At 42.4% G+C, this 12,439-nt stretch overlaps 1 protein-coding gene across 1 annotated transcript in view; it reads left to right on the top strand.

Annotated features, from left to right (window-relative positions):
- The window catches only part of LOC135526574 (cohesin subunit SA-2), a 46,570-nt gene that overhangs the window by 31,929 nt on the left and 2,202 nt on the right, over positions 1-12,439 (top strand). Inside the window, exons 16-28 of the mRNA XM_064955071.1 lie at positions 2,164-2,256; positions 2,511-2,711; positions 2,793-2,863; positions 2,940-3,027; positions 3,139-3,219; positions 3,687-3,779; positions 4,046-4,214; positions 4,354-4,493; positions 7,712-7,813; positions 7,923-8,059; positions 9,528-9,647; positions 9,807-9,982; positions 10,472-10,676. Of these exons, the coding sequence (XP_064811143.1) occupies positions 2,164-2,256; positions 2,511-2,711; positions 2,793-2,863; positions 2,940-3,027; positions 3,139-3,219; positions 3,687-3,779; positions 4,046-4,214; positions 4,354-4,493; positions 7,712-7,813; positions 7,923-8,059; positions 9,528-9,647; positions 9,807-9,982; positions 10,472-10,676 (1,676 nt within the window). The remainder of the gene's footprint in view (positions 1-2,163; positions 2,257-2,510; positions 2,712-2,792; positions 2,864-2,939; positions 3,028-3,138; positions 3,220-3,686; positions 3,780-4,045; positions 4,215-4,353; positions 4,494-7,711; positions 7,814-7,922; positions 8,060-9,527; positions 9,648-9,806; positions 9,983-10,471; positions 10,677-12,439) is intronic.

Genomic DNA, 12,439 nt, shown 5'->3' with positions numbered 1-12,439 from the left:
TAAATAATGCAAAAACAAAGTGTTGGAGAAGAAAATAAAAGTGCAATATGTGCCATGTAAGAAAGCTAACGTTTAAGTTCCTTGCTCAGAACATGAGAACATATGAAAGCTGGTGGTTCCTTTTAACATGAGTCTTCAATATTCCCAGGTAAGAAGTTTTAGGTTGTAGTTATTATAGGAATTATAGGACTATTTCTCTATACGATTTGTATTTCATATTCCTTTGAGCTTCCATCCCTCTCCTCGCCCCCACCTGGGCTCGAACCAAGAACACATCGACAACAGCCACCCTTGAAGCAGTGTTACCCATGCAGAGCAAGGGGAACAACCACTCCAAGTCTCAAGAGCGACTGACGTTTGAAACGCTATTAGCGCCACCCCGCAAACTAGCTAGCCATTTCACATCAGTTACACCAGCCTAATCTCAGGAGTTGGATAGGCTTGACGTCATAAACAGCGCAATGCTTGAAGCACAGCGAAGTGCAGGAAAGTGCTGTTTGAATGAAGACTGCTGCTGCCTACCATTGCTCAGTCAGACTGCTCTATCAAATCATAGACTTAATTATAACATAATAACACACAGAAATACGAGCCTTAGGTCATTAATATGGTCGAATCCGGAAACTATCATCTCAAAAACAAAAAGTTTATTCTTTCAATGAAATACGGAACCGTTATGTATTTTATCTAACGGGTGGTTTCCCTAAGTCTGAATATTCCGGTTGCATTGCACCATCTTCAATGTTATGTCATAATTATGTAAAACTCTGGCAAATTAGTTCGCAACGAGCCAGGCGGCCCAAACTATTGCATATATCCTGACAATGCGTGCAATGAACGCAAGAGAAGTTACACAATTTCACCTGGTTAATATTGCCTGCTGACCTGGATTTCTTTTAGCTAAATATGCAGGTTTAAAAATATATACTTCTGTGTATTGATTTTAAGAAAGGCATTGATGTTTATGGTTAGGTACACATTGGAGCAACGACAGTCCTTTTTCGCGAATGCGCACCGCATCGATGATATGCAACGCAGGACACTCGAGATAAACTAGTGATCTCATCAACCATGTGTAGTTAATTATTGATTGATTGATTGATTGATTGTTTTTTATAAGATAAGTTTAATGCTAGCTAGCAACTTACCTTGGCTTCTTACTGCATTCGCGTAACAGGCAGGCTCCTCGTGGAGTGCAATGAGAGGCAGGTGGTTAGAGCGTTGGACTAACTGTAAGGTTGCAAGATTGAATCCTGAGCTGACAAGGTAAAAATCTGTCGTTCTGTTAAATAAAGGTGTAAAAAAAAAAAAAAAATTCAAAGCGGTGTCCAAAAATACCGATTTCTGATTGTTATGAAAACTTGATATCGGCCCTAATTAATCGGTCAACCTCTACTCTGGAGCAGGTTTTCATCAAGGATCTCTCTGTGCTTTGCCCTGTTCATCTTTACCTCAATCCTGACTAGTCTCCCAGTCCCTGTGGCTGAAAAACATCCCCACAGCATGATGCTGCCACCACCATGCTTCATCGTAGGGTGCCAGGTTTCCTCCAGACATGCAGCTTGGCATTCAGGCCAAAGAGTTCAATCTTGGTTTCATCAGACCAGAGAATTGTTTCTCATGGTCTGAGAGTCTTTAGGTGCCTTTTGGCAAACTCCAAGCGGGCTGTCATGTGCCTTTTACTGAGGAGTGGCTTCCGTCTGGTCACTTTACCATAAAGGCCTGATTGGTGGAGTGCTGCAGAAATGGTTGTCCTTCTGGAAGGTTCTCCCATTTCCACAGAGGATCTCTGGAGCTTTGTCAGAGTGACCATCGGGTTCTTGGTCACCTCCCTGACCAAGACCCTTCTCCCACGATTGCTCAGTTTGGCCGGGCGGCCAGCTCTAAGAAGAGTCTTGGTGGTTCCAAACTTTTTCCATTTAAGAATGATGGGGTCCACTGTGTAACATAACAAAATGTGGAAAAAGTCAAGGGGTCTAAATACTTTCTGAAGGCCAGGTATAGTTCATATATTATGTTTTAGGACTGGTTTAACGGTTAGTTATTTTTTCATTGATAGGATTTTTTATGGATGTGTAACTTGATCACCATGGCTATTTGATGTTACGAACATATTTCTGATTCTAAGCTTTTTTCAAATTGTTTCGTAATTTTGTCACACAGTACTCGGCGGACGTGGAGAAAGTGACTTGCCTTCTGAAGGCTCCGCTTCATTTTGACCTGGAGACCTACAGCAGCACTGGTAGACTGGAGAAGGTGAGAGAGAAAGAGAGAGAGGGTACGAGAGAGATTTTTTTACTCGGACACTACTCCTACATTCTCCCACTCAATACCTCCCTCGACCCAACAGACCCACCAGTTAAGAATTGCTGGCAGAGAGAGCACCCTTTACACAACTACTCCCCCTGTAGGCTAAAATACAACATGACACAAGGGTTGTCAACTCAAGTCACATGACTTGGACTCAAGTGCACCTTCTCTCTTTATTCCCCCCCCATCTCCCCCTTCAGTATCTGGATCTGCTGCTGGCCCAGGTGTGTGGCATCGTGGAGAAGCACACGGAGTCGGGTGTTTTGGAGGCATGTGCTCGCGTGGCGTGTGCCCTCAGCCACGACAAGTACACCTTCTCCGGCCGTGCCGACCTGGTCGTCAGCCAGCTACTGGACAGTCTGACCGACCGCTTCAGCTCCCACCTCAACGAGCTGCTGCAGGTACACACACACACACACACACACACTCTCTCTTGAAGCATGTTGATGGTGTTCTATACCTCCCTCTATCTCTGTGCTCAGGGCACTGCTGATGAAGATGAGGTGTACAGTGCTGCTACTGCCTTGACGAGAATTGCAGCCTTCAGCAGTGTGTGTGTGTGTGTGTGTGTGTGTGTGTGTGTGCGCGCGCCATATTGGTGTTAGACTGAAACTGAGGTGTGTTTTCAGTGCCAAGGACCTGACTTCATGGAAGCTGTTTGAACCCTGCTTTCAGCTGCTGAAGAGTGGAGTGGAGTCCAGAGACATCGACAAAGAGGTGTGTGTCCGTGTACACACACACTGACTGACACACATCTATTGAACATTGCAGGAAGAAATGTAATGTAAAATAACCAACCTCCATCAGTGTTGTCCCATGTCGTTTCAGCTGATGGTTCCTGCTCTGAAGTGTGCAGCGTTCCACGTGCTCTGGGAGAAAGTCAGGGTGGCCAACTCTACACCAACCAAGGTGCTCATAGCATGGCACTGCCTGCCTGTCTTGTTAAGATGGCCCTACATCCCTACCTTATGTACCCACTGAGGTGCCCCCCTTAGAGCATGGCACTGCTAACCTGTCATATTTACCAGCTCACCAGCTGTGTGGACAGCAGGGAATTAACACAGCAATCTGTTGGAGTGCACCACAGCGACACTCACAGGCTCAGTCTCACACACATGCAAACAGTTATGACTAGGCATTCACATGTGTTGTTTACCCAAGCTTGAGCCCTGGCATAAACACAGACAAATAATTTTCTTAGTACTGCTTAGTCACTGTCTGTCACCGTTGTTCTCAATCTGTTGCTCTGTCCCTGCTTCACTTTCCCTCTCTCCCTCACCCTCCCTCTCTCTCTGCCTCACACACACACACATCATGTACACACATATCTGCAAATTCATGTACCCATGCACCATTCTTTCACACACCCCTCCAAGGCAGAGGTAAAGCGTCTGAAGAAGGAGGTGCGTTCGTTCTGCATCGTCTGTCAGAGCTGCCTGTCTGTGGGCCAGCCAGAGATCAGAGACCAGGTTAGTGTGTGGGGGGGTATTGATATGTGTGTGTGTTCAACATGGTTGAGGTCAATTCAAGAAGTAAACTCACATTTCTAATTCAAAAACTCAAAAGGGTCATCTATTTTCAAATGACTTCTGAGTAAACTGAACAGGAGAAGCAATTTATGGCATGTTTTTAACACATTTTTTTTAAATTATTATTTGACTTGACTGACATCAAATGGAATTAAGCACAAACCCTGGTGCTGGAGTGTGTGTTGATGTGTTGTCTCTCTCGGTAGGCATTTGAGCTGCTGTGTGACATGCTGCTGTTGTTTGGGGTGAGCTCAGTGAGGTCTCAGCCCACCTTACAGCCCCTGGCCCACCCCCCCTCCGACTCCCTCCGCTTCGACATGGCTGCCTTCCTCCTTGACTATGTCTTCACTGAGCCTGACGACGACCAACTGTCCGGTAGGGCAACCATCATAACTACACTACACCAAAATGGCACCCTACTCCCTATTTAGTATACTACTTCTGACCTGGGCCATCTCTTTCTCTCTTCTCACCCCCTGCTATCTCTCTCCCTCTCCCTCACTACTTTCTCCAGGTGAGGCAGAGGGAGTTGAGGAGGTGAAGATGGCTACTCTCCAGCGGCGGCGCAACCAGCTGGCTGGCTACTGTAAACTGGTTATCTACGGCATCCTGGATCTCAGCACTGCCACTGATGTCTTCAAATACTACAGCAAGGTAGAGGAGACAGAGGGGAGGGGAGAGAGAGAGTGGAGAGAGATACACAGGAGTGGGAGAACAGAGAAAGAAGGATAGGAGAGGAATGAGAGAGGGGTAGAAATGGGGAGGGAGTGAGAGAGAAAAGATGGAAGGATGAGTGAGAAATAGAGGATTAGTGAGAGAAGGGCATGAGAGGGGGAATGTGCAGTTCGTGGGAGGAGTGTGAGAAAAGGTTGAGGAGAAGGGATGAAAAGGTTGAGGAGGAGGGGTGCGAAGGTGGAGGGAGATGGGTGAGAAGGGAGGAGGGGTGAGAAGGTGGAGAAGGGTGTCATGATTTGGTCCTTTCTGGGTATAGATCGTGGCTTCCCCCTCACTCTCCTACACTCAGGTTCTGTTATCTCAGGTCTTCAATTCCTGGCAGAGACTTTCTCCCTGGCCATGCAGTATGGAGAGAGACACAGAGGGAACAAATAATTTCATGTGGCGAACTCCTAACTCCAAAATGGGAATATGAAACAAAATGTCCACTTGTGGGAATGGTTCGTGGACACTTAAGGGACGGGTATGGCGAATGTGTTTCATTTGGTGACCTCAGAGACGACAGGAAACACACGTAACTTTAACTCTGAATGTGTACATTTCTTAATTATCGGGTTACCATCTAATTCTTGTATAAAATGAATGAGTAAAGATTAAACTATTTGTGAAATGATGTAATGTGATGTTAAACCTTTAATGTGAGAGAATTGTATTCCCTTTAAAGTTTAACTAAGTCATTGGCCCGCCCCCGTGAGCACAGACACAATCAGGCGTCATAGAAGTGCCTTTTCTAATGTTACAAATAAAGCCCCCTCCTGAGGAAATCCTCTTCAGACCACACGTACCTCGGTATAAACTGAGATGGTACAGGTTTGAGTACCAAGACTAAGCAAACCAACAGCGTGACTGGTGATTGCGAATAGTTATTGAATTCCTAACCACACCACGTGGAGCATTGACTACACAGCTGGAAATGGTTCAACTCTGAGACTATCGATCCCTACAGAAGAAGAGCACATTTTAGATATGAATTACTAGTCTGCAGCTAGAAATTATGTCAACCTGGGATGCGAATACCGGCAACCACCGAAACATCTATTCTATGAGAACATTTCTGAATTGCACTCTGAAGTATCCATTCTAACCATGTAAGACCATGTAAGATCTTCAAGGAAACGGAGAGAGAGAAAGAGAAAGAGACCAGGATGAACTGACTCCAACAGAAAATATCACGACACATGGGTGTAAATATATATTGATTGCAATTATTCCCGAATGAGTGAGCGTTCATGTGCAAAGGATAAGCATTTCAATTAATATAATTATCAACTGGTTGTAAATTCTATTGTGTGATTACTATGACGGTAAGAGAAGAGCAACGGCTGCTAAGTGGTTTGCTGGCTGTCTCCAGCAAAACCATTTGAAGTTTTAAATGTGTTTATTTCTTGATCTGTTTTTTCTTTCCGCTCTTTCTCAGTCCACACACACTTCCCATTGTCCACCAAGCTGTCATATCGGCTGAGCCCACTCGGGAATCTTCCCTATCATTTGTTAGTAACATATCTACTGTTTGTTTGTTTATGAATTTCTGTGATTATTTAGTTAGTTAGTAAATAAATGATTAAGCCAATTGGTGTATGGATGATTTATAGTAAAGTCTGGGTTCGTGCAGATAATCAACAATTTACGACGTTTGGAATGAGACTGACGTGAGGTAAAGAATAGTTCATTAATTGAAGAATAATTGATGTAGTCTGAAGATTTTCCGTGGTGCCCCGACTTCCTCGTTAATTACATTTACATTATTAGTTTAATCACGTAATAATAATTACAGAAAATTGATTTGATAAAAATAAGTCTTCACTTTTAATCATGCCAAAGACATGACATGGGGTTAGAAACGGATGACCAGATATCTGAAGAGGAGTGAGTCAGGGAAAAGAGTGGGTGAGAGACTAACTGATGAAAGTGGTAGCTGTATTAGAGAAGTAGTAACGACGTCTTTTTGTAGGCACTGCTGGAGTTTGGCTGGCGGCTCGCTGAAGTTGGCTAGGCTCAACCGAACGAGTGTGCTCACATACTTCCTTAAAAGACCTTTGCTTGAAAAATGAGAAAAAAGCGTAAATAGTACTTTGTCCATTTTGAGACACCGTACCCAGTATACACTTACTCAAAATATTCTGAATTAATCCAAGATAACTCAAGAAATCTGTCATAAATGTTTACGTTTTTGCCGAGGAGATCTTAGTCTCACAATTTTACATCTAAGATTTGGTGCAGTATTTCTAAATGAAACTGAGTCATCTCTCGTTGAATGGCATCAAAGACTTTATTGAAGAATCCCTACTGTTGACCAATCACAGACGATGGCTTGCCTTAAGAAAAAATTGTGCCCGAAACAAATGAAAAAACCCTTACCGAAGTCCAAAACGAACAAAAACGTCACAAAATGTCATCATAACATATGCAGGAACTCTTTCAAACTGATTCGGTTGGGAAGCATACAGACGCCTTAACTCTGCCATAGTTTGTTGGACAAAAGCCTTTCAGGAAAATAAATGTAGTTTTGGTAAGGTTTTTGGATAAATGCCGAAAATAGATCAGTGGTAAACACATGCTTAGGAGATAATGTATGTTTTGTTCTATGATATCAGCTAATGTCACTTTTAGTGAATTTAAGAATTTGTTATTAAAAATCACAAAGGCTTCATAATTCATAAATGTTATGTTAACTGACTGAAATTATCTCATAGAACAAAGCGTTTAAGATCTCTTGAGCCTGTGTTAACCTCAGACCTTATCAGCATTTATCCCAAAACCCTATTTTATTCTCTCTTCATTTTTCCCCATAGGGATGGTTAAACCAACCAGAGGAAACTAATTTCCGTGTTTTAGGACTATTAGCTGTAGAAATGCAGAGATGGACAGGTAGAACCAAAAAGATATGGAGAGGTAGAACCGGAGAGATACAGAGAGAGAATTAATCATCATAATTTTAGAGTTAGAACCATATAAATAGGATGAGTCATTGTATTTATAGAGGTAGAACAATAGAAATTGGATTAATCATTGTATTTATAGAGGTAGAAACATAGAAATTAATAATTATAATAGTAGAACCATAGAAATGCATTGAATCATTGTAATTCTAGTGGTAGAACCATAGAGAGGGTGACAGTCTTGTCTACTTCCTCTAGTTCTACAAAGACTACGGTGACATCATCAAGGAGACTCTGAGCAAAACCAAGATGATCAGTCCAGTGCAGAGCGCCAAGACTGTCTGCCTGAGTCTGCAGCAGGTGTGTGCTTGCGTAAATTAAATAGTGTTTATTACAGATGTACTATATATTCATATATTACTAATTGTGTGTGTGTGTGTGTGTGTGTGTGTGTGTGTGTGTGTGTCAGTTGTTCTCAGCACTGGCTCCAGAGTGCGTTGGTGGAGGCCAGGAGTTTGGGGAGATCAGAGAGCTAGCTAAAAGGCTGGCCATGAGCTTCGGCATAGACCTGCACCGCATCCGCAAACCATTGGTGTCCCTGCATATGTCAGTCACATACACACTAAATGTCAATATACACTACCGTTCAAAAGTTTGTGGTCACTTAGAAATGTCCTTGTTTTTGAAAGAAAAGCTAATTTTTGGTCCATTAAATAACATCAAATTGATCAGAAATACAGTGTAGACATTGTTAATGTTGTAAATGACTATTGTAGCTGGAAACAACAGATTTTTTATGGAATATCTACATAGGCGTACAGAGGCCCATTATCAGCAACCATCACTCCTGTGTTCCGATAACACGTTGTGTTAGCTAATTTGCTAATTTTTAAAAAGCTAATTGATTGTTAGAAAACCCTTTTGCAATTATGTTAGGACAGCTGAAAACTGTTATCCTGATTAAAGAAGCAATACAACTGGCTTTCTTTAGACTAGTTCAGATGCCTCACAAGTCCTCAACTGGCAGCTTCATTAAATAGTACCTACAAAGCACCAGTCTCAACGTCAACAGTGAAGATGCGACTCCAGGATACTGACCTTCTAGTTTGGTTCTTTTGCTTATCTTAATCTATCATTTTTATTGGGCAGTCTGAGATGGCTTTTTCTTTGCAACTCTGCCTAGAAGGCCAGCATCCCGGAGTCGCCTCTTCACTGTTGAAGTTGAGACTGGTGTTTTGCGGGTACTATTTAATGAAGCTGCCAGTTGAGGACTTGTGAGGTGTCTGTTTCTCAAACTAGACACTCAAATGTACTTGTGCTCTTGCTCAGTTGTGCACTGGGGCCTCCCAGTCCTCTTTCTATTCTGGTTAGAGCCAGTTTGCGCTGTTCTGTGAAGAGAGTAGTACACAGCGTTGTACGAGATCTTCAGTTTCTTGCATGGAATAGCCTTCATTTCTCAGAACAAGAATAGACTGACCAGTTTTAGAAGACAGTTATTTGTTTCTGGCCATTTTGAAGCTGTAATCGAACCCACAAATGCTGATGCTCCAGATACTCAACTAGTCTAAAGAAGGCCAGGTGTATAGCCTCTTTAAGCAGGACAACAGTTTTCAGCTGTGCTAACATAATTGCAAAAGGGTTTTGTAAAGAACAATTAGCCTTTTAAAAATGTAAACTTGGATTAGCTAACACAACGTGTTATTGGAACATAGGAGTGATGGTTGCTGATAATGGGCCTCTGTACACCTATGTAGATATTCCATAAAAAATCTGCCGTTTCCAGCTACAATAGTCATTTACAACATTAACAATGTCTACACTATATTTCTCATCAATTTTATGTTATTTTAATGGACCAAAAATGAGCTTTTCTTTCAAAAACAAGGACATTTCTGAACCCAAACTTTTGAACGGTAGTGTAAGTATTGTCCCAATTGAGAAATTATTTGTGCAGACAGTAATTTACAATTTACAAAAACATATGCACACTTGACAAAAAATCTGTTTAAGCTCAAACTTTTTGATAAATAAAGTTATTTCTAGCTGGTATGTAGAAGTGTTCTCTGTTGGTCAGGGATGGTATCCGGTTTGCGTTACGGGAGGCAGCAGAGGTGGAGCAACCCCCCAACCTGCCCTTCCTTGAGATACTCAGCGAGTTCAGTTTCAAACTCCTACGTCAGGACCGAGCCCAGCTGTGAGTCACACACACAGCAACTTAGGATATGCATGTCCTTTTTTTCACATTTCACACTTGCACACAAGAAACACAAATAGAGCTGTCTGTTTGTTTCAGATCTACATGAAGTGCCTAAAGGATAGTCCTGACCTGAGTCTGTTTCTCCCTCCCTCCCAGGTCTGCTTTCCTGAGTGCTGAGTGTGGCTCTGCTGCCCCCTCTTGGCCATCTCTGAGAATGTACCAGCGCTCTCTGCAGTCTGGCTCCTCCAATCCCCGAGAGGATGGGGAGAGGAGCACAACGCTGTCCCCCCACAGCACCCCTGCAGCCAAACGCAGGAGGACTACCCCCCAGGGTCAGCAGCACACATACACACATATTACTAACAAAGAGATAAAGGTATAGAGAGGTGATTATTATTATGGATCCCCATTAGTTCCTGCCAAGGCAGCAGCAACACGTCCTGGGGTCCAGCAAAATGAAGGCATTTTATAAAATGTTAGTGACGATACATTCACAGATTTCACAACACACTGTGCCCTCCGGGCCTTACTCCACCACATATCTACAGTACAGTATTGCCCTGGTGAACCATAATTCCTGATTTTTGTGACCCACCTTTCTACAACCCATGGCCTAATGTAATTGATCAAATGTGTTAATAGGGAAGTAATGGCTTGGAACGTTTGAGAAGGTGAATGGTTTGGATAGGAGAAGGGTTGGATAGGTGGAGTTTTGCGAGCTGAACAGAGACCTTTGAGTTTTGACCCACAAAAATCCTATAAAACTCTTGAGTTGTACTGGATATGTAATTCTATGGTTTGACCCCTGACCTCTCCTCCAGGGTCAGTGTCCAGCGCTAGCAGAGGGCCATGGCTGGACAGCAGCAGTATCCATAGCAACGTGGCCACCCCAGGTCTCACCTCCACCGTGCAGAGACAGCCGTCCAAGCACCTGCCCGTCACACATAATACACAGGCCTCCACCCCAGGCTCCGACAAGGGCAGCATCATCTCCGAACCCGAGTCTGATGACGACTTTTCAGAGGGGTAACTTTCTCACCTTTTAACCTAATAGAGAGAACTAAATGTTTTACTTAGCTAGACTCACCTACTTATTTATTTGCTTAGTAGAGCTAAAACATTTAATTTGGCTCTCTACTCCAGCATTTTGGATTTAAGATCAAATGTTTTTTACTGTTTAGAAATGCTCTATGTATCTAGCCCCCCCATTTGAAGGTGTATCAAGTATTTGGACAAATGAATGTATAGTTTATTAAATTTAGTCAAACATTTAGTATTTGGTCCCATGTTCATAACATGCAATGATTAAATCAAGCTTGTGACTCCAACTTTGTTGGCAGGAGATGCTGTTTTGGTTGTGTTTCAGATTATTTTGTGCCCAATAGAAATGAATGGTAAATAACCTATTGTGTCATATTGGAGTCACTTTTATTGTAAATAAGAATGTAATATGTTTCTGAACACTTCTACATTAATGTGGATGCTACCATGATTACGGATAATTCTGAATGAATTGTGATTAATGATGAGTGACAAATTTACAGACGCACAAATATCATAACCCCAAGACATGCTAACCTCTCACCATTACAATAACAGGGGAGGTTAGCATTTTGGGGGGCGTATGATATATATGCCTTTAACTTTCTCACTCAACATCCACAGCGGCATCCACAACAACCTGGCCACCCCAGGCCTCACCTCCACCGTGCAGAGACAGCCGTCCAAGCACCTGCCCTTCACACATAATACACAGGCCTCCAACCCAGGCTCCGACAAGAGCAGCATCATCTCCGAACCAGAGTCTGTTGACGACTTTTCAGAGGGGTAACTTTCTCACCTTTTAACCTAAAAGAGAAAACAAAATGTTTTACTTAGCTATATATGCAACTACATACACTACCGTTCAAAAGTTTGAGGTCACTTAGAAATGTCCTTGTTTTTTTTTAAGAAAAGCTCATTTTTTGTCCATTAAAATAACATAAAATTGATCCGATATACAGTGTAGACATTGTTAATGTTGTAAATGACTATTGTACCTGGAAATGGCAGATTTGTTATGGAATATCTACATAGGCGTACAGAGGCCCATTATCAGCAACCATCACTCCTGTGTTCCAATGGCACATTGTGTTAGCTAATCCAAGTACATTTAAAAATTAAAAAAGGCTAATTGATCATTAGAAAACCATTTTGCAATTATGTTAGGACAGCTGAAAACTGTTGTTCTTATTAAAGAAACATTGAGTATCTGGAGCATCAGCATTTGTGGGTTTGATTACAGGCTCAAAATGGCCAGAAACAAAGAACTTTCTTCTGAAACTTGTTAGTCTATTCTTGTTCTGAGAAATGAAGGCTATTCCATGCGAGAAATTGCCAAGAAACTGAAGATCTCGTACAATGCCGTACAATGCTTCACAGAACAGCGCAAACTGTCTCTAACCAGAATAGATAGGAGTGGGAGGCCCCGGTGCAAGTACATTAGTGTCTTGTTTGAGAAACAGACTCCTCACAAGTCCTCAACTGGCAGCTTCATTAAATAGTACACGCAAAACACCAGTCTCAACGTCAACAGTGAAGATGTGACTCTGGAATGCTGGTCTTCTAGGCAGAGTTGCAAAGAAAAAGCCATATCTCAGACTGGCCAATAAAGAAAAGATTAAGAAAATAACACAGACACTGGACAGAGGCACTCTGTTACACTGTATTTCTGATCAATTTGATGTTATTTTAATGGACAAAAAATGTGATTTTCTTTCAAAAACAAGGACATTTCTATGTGACCCCAA

Source organism: Oncorhynchus masou, chromosome 32 (genome assembly GCF_036934945.1).
Source record: "Oncorhynchus masou masou isolate Uvic2021 chromosome 32, UVic_Omas_1.1, whole genome shotgun sequence".
In the NCBI taxonomy this organism is placed as follows: Eukaryota; Metazoa; Chordata; class Actinopteri; order Salmoniformes; family Salmonidae; genus Oncorhynchus; species Oncorhynchus masou.
This window is presented reverse-complemented; position numbering and strand designations above follow the sequence as displayed.